At 29.7% G+C, this 12997-nt stretch overlaps 1 protein-coding gene and 1 long non-coding RNA gene across 2 annotated transcripts; both read right to left on the bottom strand.

Moving 5' to 3' along the window:
- Window positions 1-293: 293 nt before the first annotated feature.
- Window positions 294-2286, bottom strand: LOC138940642 (uncharacterized). The gene is made up of 3 exons (XR_011448023.1): window positions 2210-2286; window positions 686-710; window positions 294-399 (listed from the first exon to the last, which is right to left on the bottom strand). It is a non-coding gene; the product is annotated as an uncharacterized lncRNA (long non-coding RNA).
- Window positions 2287-4546: 2260 nt separating this feature from the next.
- LOC138940836 (uncharacterized) lies at window positions 4547-10402 on the bottom strand. The gene is made up of 8 exons (XM_070310055.1): window positions 10201-10402; window positions 9939-10121; window positions 9674-9808; window positions 9115-9318; window positions 8508-8711; window positions 5793-6025; window positions 5197-5356; window positions 4547-4872 (listed from the first exon to the last, which is right to left on the bottom strand). Exons 1-8 carry the CDS (start codon window positions 10400-10402, stop codon window positions 4724-4726), a joined length of 1470 nt encoding a protein of 489 aa, XP_070166156.1. The 3' UTR covers window positions 4547-4723.
- Window positions 10403-12997: the final 2595 nt, after the last annotated feature.

Below are 12997 nucleotides of genomic sequence, written 5' to 3'. Positions count from 1 at the left end.
TGAGAGAGAGTGAATGAGAAAGGAAGGAAAGAGGAGAGAAGGTGAAGTAAAGGACTAAAAACCGGAAGCGGAGGTCCAAAATAGATTAAGAAGGGTTAGGAATTTAGCGTGTGTGTGTGTATAGGCAGGAAGGAAAGATAGAATAAGGATAGCATAAGTTAGTTTAAGTAGTTTAAGTAGTATAAGTTAGATTAAGGAAATGTATGTGATACGCTAAGGGATGTAAATATTTGTAACCCCTTTGGGGAACAATAAAGATATTCTAATCTAAAAAAAAAACTAACCTTCCTTTCCTTGCGCTCCCTTTCGGAGAGGAATTGTCTTCTTTGGAACGGCGACGTCGCCGTCGCCGTCGCCGTCCTGGCCCCGGCCGCCCTATGGTCCGGCAGGCTAGTCGTACTTCGGGCGGAAAACAAAAAAAAATATATTATTATAATAAAGAAAATAAATAGTATATTCTCTCTTTACTTTGTGTCTCTTTATGTTTTATTTACAGAAGAATAAAAGAGAATATATAAGAGAAAAAGGAGAAAAAAAATATAGAAAAAGAATGTTTACATTATCAGTTTACATTATTGTAATTTATGTAGCGTTATATATGTATACGATACACAAATTTCAATAATATATAACTCTAATAATGTTAATTAAATATATTTATAATAAGATAAAGTATTGTACTTACTTTGTCTCAGCTTTGTCGGCTTCATCTTCGTACAGTGGACGGTGCACGGTGGACGATCTCAAGACAAATGATAATGTTCGGGCCGATTCCGAACACGTTCGCCGTTGCCACATGGCACAGTATCCAGAGAGAGAGAGAGAGAGAGAGAGAGAGAGAGAGAGAGAGAGAGAGAGAGAGAGAGAGGGGGAGAGAGAGAGAGAGCTAAATTAATTTTATACATAAAAACATTATTTATATTTTACGAAAACATTATATAAAATTAATTATATGGATTATTCTGTATAATAATTGTATTATCTTTGTATATTACACATTATATGCTATATAAAAGGTGTCCCTTAAAATTTCGAAATTTAAATTTTGCAATAGAATTATTCTGGAAATATTAAATAACATAAATTTTTATCAATTTATTTTTAACTAGTATTTTCTAAAATGTAATAGCTTTCACTTTACAACTTACGATTTAGATTATCGCCTGTGATTCATGCGTCTAATAATTGATAACCGAGCATTTCACTTATTCTATATACAATAATTAATTGATAAATTACCAAATTTTAATATCAATCTTGTTACTAATAAAATACTAATAACATATAAATATTATATACTTTCATTTTTATATGAAGTTCCCAACTTTTTATTATCATCTTTTTAATATCAACATATCAAAAACAAAAATAAAATAATTAATTAATCAATTAAATGCCGAAATTATTTTGTAATATGCTGATAACGCGTGTGTATTTATATATATATTTGTGAATTTATATATAAAGATGGAAATATACGTATATATATATATATATATATATATATATATATATATATATATATATATATATATACAGGGTGTTTCAGAACAACCTTCCATCCTTAAAATGACGTATTCCTGATACGATTCTAAGACGATTTTTCCTTTACCAAAATTTGAATTGAAGCGTAATTTTTGAGTTATAAACAAAAATAGATAGCAAATCACGCGTCGAGTACAGAAGGCAGCCAGGAGCGGCGCAACGCGCCGCAGCTGACCGTCCGACGTGTGACTACCACGCATGAGTCGCTAACTATTTTATTTTATAACAAAATTATGCTTTAAATAAAATTTTGGTAAAGAAGAAAATGTCTTAGAATTACGCCAGGAATATGTATTAAAAATAACGTCACTTTAGCGAAAGTTGTTCCGGATCGCCGCTCGTCGGATGCTGCGATCAGCTGATTGCTACACGCGCTGTGTGTATGGTGGAATGTGTGCGTAAAAGGAAGGGAGACACACATAGAGAGAGAGAGAGAGAGAGAGAGAGAGAGAGAGAGAGAGAGAGAGAGAGAGAGAGAGAGAGAGAGAGAGAGAGAGAGAGAGAGAGTGAGAGGAAGAGGAAAAGAAGGAAGGAATTAGGGAGAGACGTTTATGCATACGCACGCACGTACACATACACTTTTTTTCTCGCTTTCTTTCTCTCTTTTACACAACGCTTATACACTCTCTCATTCGGTCACTCATTCACACACTCACTCACTCACCTGCTCACTCACAGCGTAGCGAATCTTCATACTACGTATTATCGTTAACTACTGCACGTTTATTATTTAGCGACGGACCGCGGAGACTGCGCGATCACATTGTTACGTTGCCTAGCGATGCGAGAAACGCGACATGTACCGTGCAAGTGGCGACGTGCCTGTGACGCGTGGCGCGTGATTGACGCGAGATAAGACGAACGATCTTCTAAAACCTTCGCATTACAAATGCGGTACAAAACATGAAACCTATAATGACGTACTTAAAAAAATTACTTATTTATAAAAATTATAACTATTTCTAAATAATTATTATTTTGAAATCGTCTTATCTCGCGTCAATCACGCGCCACGCGCCACACGCACGTCGCAACTTGCACGGTACATGTCGCGTTTCTCGCATCGCTGGGCAACGTAACAATGTGATCGCGCAGTCTTCGCGGTCCGTCGCTAAATAATAATCGTGCAGCAGTTAACGATAATACGTAGTATGAAGATTCGCTACGCTGTGAGTAAGCAGGTGAGTGAGTGAGTTTGTGAATGAGTGACCGAATGAGTGACCGAATGAGAGAGTGTATAAGTGTTGTGTAAAAGAGAGAAAGAGGGCGAGAAAAAAAGTATGCGTACGTGCGTGCGTCTGTATAAACGTCTCTCCCTCATTCCCTCCTTCCGTTCCTCATCCTATCTGTCTCTTCCTTCCTTTTACGCACACACTCCACCATACACACATCGCGTGTAGCAATCACCCACACGGAACAAAAACCTCTAATGGAAGTCAAGTAGACGTTCATCATGGAGATTCAAAACCTCTATTAGACGTCCATGTAATCTCCTATAGACATCTATTAGACATCCACAGTTCCGCATTTCTTACTTCCATTCAACATCCATTAGACGTCTTCATAGATGTAACATGAACGTTATATGGTGTAATAATAGATATTTTGTGGAACTTTGATGGATAAATAATAGACATTAACTAGAGGTTATATAGATTCATTATGGATGCTTTTTCCACAAAAATTAAAAACTAAACTATCATTCATAAATTGTTGAATTTATATTATTTACTCATTTTTATGTGTGTACTAATTGTACCAAATACAAGAAATATATTTCGTTAAATCAAAAATATATTAATTGTTTTTAATACAATTATTTACGCAAACAGAAAAATGAATAAATAATACATATCCAACAATCCCTACAAAAATTTTTTTTTTTAGTTATTGCCTGTAAATGTATTGTATATAATTTTTTATAGAAAAGAAAAATATTTTTTCGATTTTATTGATAAATTTGAATTAAGTTATAATTGTATATATTATCATATATAACCGATATGAAATAAAATTGCAAATATTTTTAACGGTACAATTAATAAATTAAGATTTCGCACTTTTTCGATCAGTCGGTTCTATTTTCATCTTAATAGTAAAAGGAAGATAATTGTAAACACACAAAAATGAAAAAATTGTGAAAAACCTTTTTCTATTTATTGTAAAACCAATAACAAATACAAATCATATAAATAAGAAATATTTTGCAGTAATTGATGATAACACACGAATCTGTGTCAATAAAAATTTCATAAAATAAAAATTTTTATTAACATATGCCACAGATGCATATGTTCGATTATTATATGCAATCTTAATATATTTATAATGCGCGTAACTCGAAAAACTATATAACTTTTATTATTAATTAAAATGTGGATATAAATTGTCCATGCACATCTGAAACATATGTAAAATCTATTATAATAGGCTTATTTTTAGACAGTAAGCGAATTGACCAATCATAATCGAGATTCACTAGGGTTATTTCGAGAGTACTCAATTGTGATTGATCAATTTGTTTACCGTCTAAATCTTACTGTTTTTATATTTTTCTAATGGCTCTCAATACTGAAAATTTATAATTTACATAACATATACTATTGATATTCAATATTAGCAGTGAATATCAAAACCCAGTCCATTCTACTTAAAGCCAATGGCTTTTACAGAAACATAAGCAATAGTAGTGTACAAATAGTGTCGGAAATAATCTATAATTAAAGAGCCATGCAAATTTAATTTCAATATACAGTGATGAGCGTGAATGGTGAGTATAGATACATATAAAAATCTAAACATATAAAAAATAAACATTATTCTGAATACGAGTTTAGAAAATTGTGTGTTAAAACAATAATATATTTCTCCCCTTCTTATCTTTTCGCTATATCTATTCATATCTTGTATTAATTTTTTTTTTTTTTTTAGGAAGTCTCAGACTTGCGATATAATAAGCTATTGGAAACTTGCACATCGCATTTCATCAGTGACTGTTTCATAAAAAGAGCTGAAAACGAACTTACGTACATTATTGCAAGTGAAAATAACTGCGAAATATGCAAATAATTCTATAACACAACGTACAATAGAATTTGTATGTAATATGTTGCCAGTAATGATTAAAATAATTAATATTTCATACCTTTTGACATTATTAATATACCTTTCCAGTTCTTTATTCTGATAAATTAGAAACGTTGCCTTCGCATCTATGGGTCCGCTTCTTCTCATTTTCATGTCTCGCTTTTGAATGTCGAAACCACTCCATAACCCTTCGTTGTATTTTGCCCTGATCGGAATCTGGGATATTGTGAAGTATGGATCCTAAAAATATTTTCATTATTTTAATTTTTTCTTCTATACTAATTGATTGATGACTATAGTAATTCATAGTGTATTATCTTTGTTTAATAATTATTTCTAAGTTATACAATGTAAAAATGGAAATAAAATTTAATTCATCAAAAACTTTTTAAATTTGATTAAAGTAATAATCATAAATATATCTATATATGATACAGAATGTTCCATGGCAAGTTATTGAAACTAATTAGCTGTCATTTTTACACGCATATAGAGAGGAAAAAAAATAAAATATCTTCTAACAGAAGATATTTTGCAGTTGTATTTACATATAAACAAACTTACTGAAAATAACTTTCATTAGTTCCAATTTATGCAGTGGCTCTTTTCCGCGTCGGCCTTCCCAGTTATATTTCTCCGCCAATTTATTTGAGAATGTTTTATACAACGTTCTCTTTACGGCATCATCGACGCATGTTCCTCCGATAGATTTGATATATACGCGCTATAAGGTAAGAGTAAAAGTAATATATTATTAGATTAAATAAAGTAATGTCTTTTTCTTAACAATCTTCAATCATTTTCTATAGCAATTTTAAGTGATTAATATCTCTGATAATATCTAATAAATAATTAATAATAATTTTAAATGATTAATACATCTCATGAAATGTGATAATCTTATAAGTAAAAAAAACCAGCTTTTTACGCTTAATTATTTTAATTGGGATTATTTATATGTATAAAATTAAAATAGGGATTAAAATTTCTGAAAAGGACATACAATGTTTTTACTGTGGAAAAGTTTACCTAAGATTGATTATATAATGTACTTATAAAAGATTTGATAATAATTGTGAAATACATATATATATATATATATATATATATATATATATATGACTATTATATTGTATATAAATTTATATGCGTTAACTTACTATTTCAGTGTTATGTTGGGAATCTGAAACTTTCAAAATCTCCTCAACTTCCGCTAATTGGGCTACAGTTTGCAACGGAAACCGATTTTCAGCGTCACCAAAAGAAAATTTCGTACTTGCACATTCTGTGCTTTTATTAGTTCTTTCAACTAAAATATCTAATAAGCTCAATGCTTGTCTCATATCATATTTTATAGTCACTATTTCTCTTGTTAATCTCTTGAAATGATCCACTGTAAATAGCATTTATTATTAATAAACGGTTATATATATACCCAGATAGCAATTTGTTAACAAATTGTCGCCAAATTGGCATCAAATTCGCTCAAAACTTGGTAACAAATCCAGTGCCATCTGTGTCCGCATTAAGCTTGTGTTTTGGTGACAAAGCTTGTTGACATAACCTGACAGCAAATTGACGGCAAAAACCGAGCAAAGCTTGACATGATTTGACGCCAAATTGATGGCAAAAATCGACCAAGATCTGCGCAAGACAATCTGATAGCAGATTGTCAGCAAAAACCGAACAAATTCTGCAGCTTTTGGCCATTCATATAAAAGTATATATTTAAATAGATTTAAAGCCTTAACCCTAAGTAACAAAATGATGATAAGTTTTGGTCATAAAATGACCATTAGATAATTAGACATTATATAAAATTATATATTAATATGTTAAAACATATAAGTAAATTCAAATAACTTAATTTATAAAATTAAGGATCTTTTTGGACAGAAATTGTTTTGAATAAGTGAAAATCGAACAATTATCTGTCCGATTTGCCAAAAATCAATTCAATATCTGAATTTCCTGTATAAGAATTATGTCAAAAATTGAACTGATAGAAATATATATATTATAATATTATTAGCATTTTGTAGGCTTTATATACACTCATGACAAGAATTTGAATACGGGTATAGATAATGAATAACGCGCCGCATAGCGATAAGCGACTGAACTATTTTATAATACTTTGTAATAAGCTGCAGATTTTGTTCGGTTTTTGCTGCCAATTTGCCATCAAATTGCGCACTCTAGATCCTGCTCAGTTTTTGCCGACAATCTGATGTCAGTCATGTCAGCAAGCTTTGCTCGGTTTCTGCTGCCAATTTGCTGTGTAGTTATGTTAGCAAGCTTTGCTTGATTTTTGCCGGCAATCTGCCAGCTTAATCGGTAATAACAACTCTTGTACCAAATTTGTAGCCTTTTTGCTGACAATAATTTGTAGCAAGCACTTGGCAATATCTGTTAGAACAGACCTGGCTGACTGGGTATATATATATATATACACTTATAATGTATAAATAGCATATACATGTATATAATATATATAAATAAATGTATATAAATGTATATAATAATATAATAAAATGTAATAAGTATAGTAAATTAAATATATAAATTGTATATAAAACATATAAATTAGTGGCATTACATACGTTGCTTTTTCAAAAAATATAGCAGACAAGAACATATATTGTATTTCGATATATTATACAATTTTACTAATGAATGAAATAAAATGTAGATTATTGCATTTTTTTTTAAATTGATAGTTCTATATGAAAATATTTATTATTATTGTTATCTTTCGCATATCTATTATATAAAAGTTATATAAAACTATAAAAAAATAATAATAATAATATATATAGATTTTATTAAAAATTTTAGAAATAGGTAAAAGTTGTAATACCTATTATTTTTAAATTTGTATAGAAAACAATTTAACACGTATAAATAAAGGCCTTACAATTGCTAAATCTGCTCACAATACACAATTGCTAAACTCTATTACAGTTGCAAAATTTCTATATGTACACCATTTATTTCAAATATATATATATGGACCGTTTATTTTGAAAGTGGTGTAAGTCCTTTTTTTAAAAAAATGAGATATGACGTAATTTATTCTTAATTTAGTGTAAACTTTTTGTTTATAACTAGTTAGTATTTAATATCTTAAAAAATGCCAATGCTTTGTTCAATTTAAAATTGGCCGGTAAAAGAAATTGCGTAACCATTGATTATGAAAGTGGTGTAAGTCCAATTTCCATCACGATGCCAGGCCTATTACATACGAAAAATATAAGGATATGCAGCAGCTATTACCTTATATACTTCCTGTACATCATGAATATTTCAAAACACTGCCACATGAAGAGCATAAATAATTAATAATACCAATATCTTGTGTTAAGTTTAACAATATATAAATATAATTAACGTTCAAAATAAAAAATACAAATTCTATTTTATTTCTTGTTATTATTTATAAACAAAATTGGATTAATATGAAATATATTTTAAGTGATATTTGTTATTTCAAAATTGAAATTAAATGATATTTACAATTGACTAATTATGAAAGTGGTGTAAGTCCATTTGCAGCCTGGAAATATATATTATTTTAGTTAAATTCGCCTAAAAGAAATTTATATAATCAAATTACATATTGATAAATTAGTACAAACATTCCCAGACTTCACATAATTAACCTATATTTTTTAATTGTCAGATCTGCTAACATTTAATTTTCTCGAAACAAAAGAAAATGGACTTGCACCACTTTCAAAATAAACGGTCCATATATATATAATAAATGGTGCATGCGTGTGCGTATGCGTGTGCGTATGTGCGTGCGTGCATGTGTGTTCGTACGTATGTGTGTGTGTGTTCATATTATATTTATATGCATTACATTTACTTACCAATTGCAGTTTGTGAAAACTGATGATTTAAATCATCATTTTCCTTTTCCTTTACATATCGGTTTCTTTGCATACAGCTAGATCGACCAACTTCCTCCATTTTATTAATATGTCGGTGTATTAAATTGTCTCCATTTTTCTCTCTTGTAGCAATGTTAAACGCTTCTTCATCTCTTTCGTACAAAATACCATAACCATTCGCATCTGCACATAAAATATATTATAAATACATTTAGCATACAAAATAGAAGTTAGAAGAAAAATTGAATTTTGACAAGATATATGTAAACTTTATGAGTGCACACACATATATATTATTCTATATATACATATATGTATATTTCGTCGTATATCCATATATGTATATATAAAATATGTAGGCACACAATTTTTAAGATATTATTAATATTGTATATGTATTATTTTAAATATTGTATGTAAAAAATTATGTATACTTTTTTAAATTTATAATTGCTGATAATATTAATGATAAATATGAAATATATATGTATAAAATTAATGGCGTGCGCGCGCGCGCGTGGTGTGTGTGTGTGTGGGCGTGTGTATGTGTGTATATATTATATTTATATGCATTACATTTACTTACCAATCGCAGCTTGTGAAAATTGATGATTTAAATTATTATTTTCCTTTTCCTTTATATATTGGTTTCCTTGCGTACAGTTAGATCGACCAACTTCCTCCATTTTATTCATATGTCGGTGTATTGAATTGTCTCGATTTTTCTCTCTTGTAGCAATGTTAAGCGCTTCTTCATCTCTTTCGTACAAAGTACCATAATCATTCGCATCTGCACATAAATTATATTATAAATACATTTAGCATTCAAAATAGGAGTTAGAAAGAAAATGGAATTTTGACAAGTTATATATGTAAACTATATGAGTATAGTACATATATATATTATTCTATATATACATATATGTATATTTCGTCGTATATCCATATATGTATAGATAGAATATGTAGGCACACAATTTTTAAAATATTATTAATATTGTATATGTATTATTTTAAATATTGTATGTAAAAAATTATGTATACATTTTTAAATTTATACTTACTGATAATATTAATTATAAGTATGAAATTTTATATAATATTATATGCATTGTTACATGGAGATATGTAATAAATTTGCTCACCTTGCAAAGATGATGAGTAGGAGCTCAAGTTTGAAATTTGTGATGATACTTTGTATTTTTTTGCAGAATCCCAAGAACGTGTAATGGATGCACTTTCACATTGTACTGTTTCGTTTGTATTGCACAGTCGTTGACCTTTCATATTGATAAAATAAAATATAATGTTAAAATATAAGAGAGATATATATGAATTTTATATATATATATATATATATATATATATATATATATATATATATACGCGATTAGAATTGTTTATAATTACGTTTTGCAGGAGGACATGGAGCAGGTGGCAAAATTGCACTTGTGCATGACTCTTCTTCGCTTTCGGATGAAGATAAAACTTTCCTCGCTCTATATTTTCTATAAGATTTAGCTTCTTTCTCAGTATCCATATCTGACGTGTATAAGGTCTTTTCTGCTTTCGCATCAGCCTTTTGCAAAGACGCTGAAAATGTTGTAAACATTTAGTATTATGAATAGGTAAAACTTAACAGCAATAAAAGCTATTTTATTGAAATACTTACAATACTCGCCAAAAATCCGATTAATTTTAAAGGAAGGCCAATTAGAATTTGGTATTTCCTCTTTTTCAATTGCCTTTCGCAGTCTTAAATCCGTTTTGAAATGTGAAGGATATTTGCATACATCCTCATTTTGTAACCAAATTTTGGGTATTACTTGGATACCATCGGAGAATTCTACGACGATAAATCCTCGATTCGACATCTTCCTGTGAAATTATACAAAAGAGCTTCTACGAGTAATATTGTAAACAAGATTTCAATTTGTATAGATTATTGTGTATCAGAAATCATTTTAATTTTTTATTTTATTGTCATATTTTATTTTGCTTTTATTGTCAGAATTTATTTTAATTTTTTATTAAACAAATTAAAGCGCAATATACAAATATTATTAATATGTAGTGCTTATAAGCGGTATTACTGCGAAATATCTTTCATTCCTGTATGGCAATTTTACGAATTTATGACTGATTTTATGCAAAGGCCAGGTTTGAATGTCAGATAATTGACTTACTTTAAATATACCCAAATGAATAGAACTGCATGGATTATTATAAAGTTCTTCAACAATTTTGAATTTACGACCTATTGCAATATAATTACCTTCACTCGACGTTGCGATATTTTCCAAACAGACAATATCTTTTTCTATGAGACAACAATTATCAGAAGATTTGATTGAAATAATAAAATGGGGAAATTCAACCTTCAAAAATTGTGGATTGAAACAACCTGATATCAACGGTCCTTTTTCGTGTGAATTCTTTACACTTATTTTTGATATATCTGCATCGTCAGATTTGATTTTATAAAAACTCATTTCCGCATAACGATTGCTAATTTGCTCTAATGGTTTCTCAGATTTTCTCAAAAGAGATTTTAATTCTTTCATAAAATTTTCAAATGGAAAGGCACTAAAAGTATCTAATGGCCCAAATTGTTTTACGCTGTCAGTTATGTGAAGAAGACCGTGAACATTATGGGATACAAATTCGGGCCCGTAAATTTTGATAAAACATTCAACAAAATGTTTCAATAATTTATTCGCATATTCAATATATTCAACTGTACTATTATTTTGACATAAAATCCGAACAGCAACATGTAAAGTAAGAAAATTTGAAAATATATCAGGATTTACTTCTTTTTGTAATATAACAGGACCGGTATATAACAAAAATTGTCTTAATTCGATTGCTTTCCACTGTGCAAAATCTTGAATTTCTCGCGGTCTTCTTGCAAATTCTTTTGGAATAAGATGCCTAATATCGAGAAGAAATTGAGAAATATTTTTTATTCGTTGCGAGGATAAACATCTAGCTTTAAGAGGACCACTTATCCATAATTTTATCAACTTCCTAACAACGCCAATGCATATCATATGCATGTAATCTAATGGAATTTGAGATACAATGTCAAAATTTGGAATGTTTAATAAAATAGAACGACCGAGATGATATTCTTCTTGAGTTTGATTACGAAAATTAGCGTCTGTTCTTTTTTGCCAGTCAGAATTGGGAAAACAAATTCTGTTAGCGATGAATTCACCTTCAATTGTACATTTTGTGCAGCTAAAATAACCACTATGTCCTTTAGTAAGTGTAATGAAAGATTTAGCAGGAGCATCACATATGATAGAGTGTATTGACACTGGAAATGTTGTTTCATTGTTATTAGTTATGCCCTTATTAATCAAAATATTTATATCTTTTATAAATTGTTTTAAAAATTCATTTGCATCCGCTGGTTTGGTTTTGCCAAAATAGCAACCAATTAGAAATACTTTTCCATAAGGCATGATTCGACCTAAAATGGGCCATAATTGATTTGAATTGGATCGAGATATCGGCACACCATCAATACCGATTTGAATCTGAATAGAAGATGAAACTGTACTATTATTTGTAGATAAAAATTGTAGAACACCATGTTCAATACCAAAATGACAATATTGACCAGGAAATATGTCAGTAATAACAGAAGATCGTGGTGTACGTAGTAATGTCTTTGCACATTTTGGTAAATTAAAAAAAAATTGATGTACTTTTTTTAAACCAGATAATAAATGTGATAAAGCTACATGAGAAATACGATACGTGATAGCCCATTGTACTAAGAATGCCTCAAAATCATTGTTTTCTTTTTCTGAATTATTATTCTCTCTTATTAAAGTTTCGTGCGAAAATATATTGTTCAAAGAAGCATCAGATTCGGAAATATTCGTTTCATCGGAAAATGGTAAATTTTTTGTCTCTTGTACAATTTTGGAAAGAGCGTTATTGATATTGACATGTACAATTTTATCATTGTCATTATTTAAAGTGGAATTACTTACAGTTACGCACGAATTTACTCTAGGTTTTTCATTACAAATAAGTGGAAATAATTCATCACTCTCTTCTCTAATTAATTTACGGCGATATCTCGTTGAAATATGCGAAGACAGATATTTACGCTTCGGCATAGCTGATTGAATGTATGTATTATTTTGTAATGTTTAACACATGAATAATTATGTAAATATGTACTACATATTCAAGCAAAAACTATTTCATAAAGATTACAGGTTACAGATTTTACTTGCCTTATTTTCTGGATAGCTCTTGTTGTCCAATATAGTATATTGTTCAATATGCTCACCACTGATTTAATAATTTTCTTTGCTAATCGCAATACATGCGTCTAACACAGTCCACAGCTCGGAAGAGAAGACCCGAGCGCATAGCAACGAGCTTTAACAAGGCCCTAGTTACTATAGCAACGGATGTTGTAGTACTCTGCGTTGATACCACTGCTT

The sequence above is a fragment of the Polyergus mexicanus genome, unplaced genomic scaffold, assembly GCF_030449975.1.
Source record: "Polyergus mexicanus isolate NDT 795.1 unplaced genomic scaffold, iyPolMexi1.0 SCAF_17, whole genome shotgun sequence".
In the NCBI taxonomy this organism is placed as follows: Eukaryota; Metazoa; Arthropoda; class Insecta; order Hymenoptera; family Formicidae; genus Polyergus; species Polyergus mexicanus.
This window is presented reverse-complemented; position numbering and strand designations above follow the sequence as displayed.

Bases quoted from the DNA above. Each gene is read 5' to 3' on its own strand.
- LOC138940836 (XM_070310055.1), bottom strand. From the start codon at position 10,402: ATGTCGAATCGAGGATTTATCGTCGTAGAATTCTCCGATGGTATCCAA. The intron at 8,712-9,114 runs GTAAGTAAATGT...TTTTATGTGCAG, and splicing joins ATTTTCACAAGCTGCGATTG to ATGCGAATGGTTATGGTATT. The intron at 6,026-8,507 runs GTAAGTAAATGT...TGCTATTTACAG, and splicing joins GTTTTCACAAACTGCAATTG to TGGATCATTTCAAGAGATTA.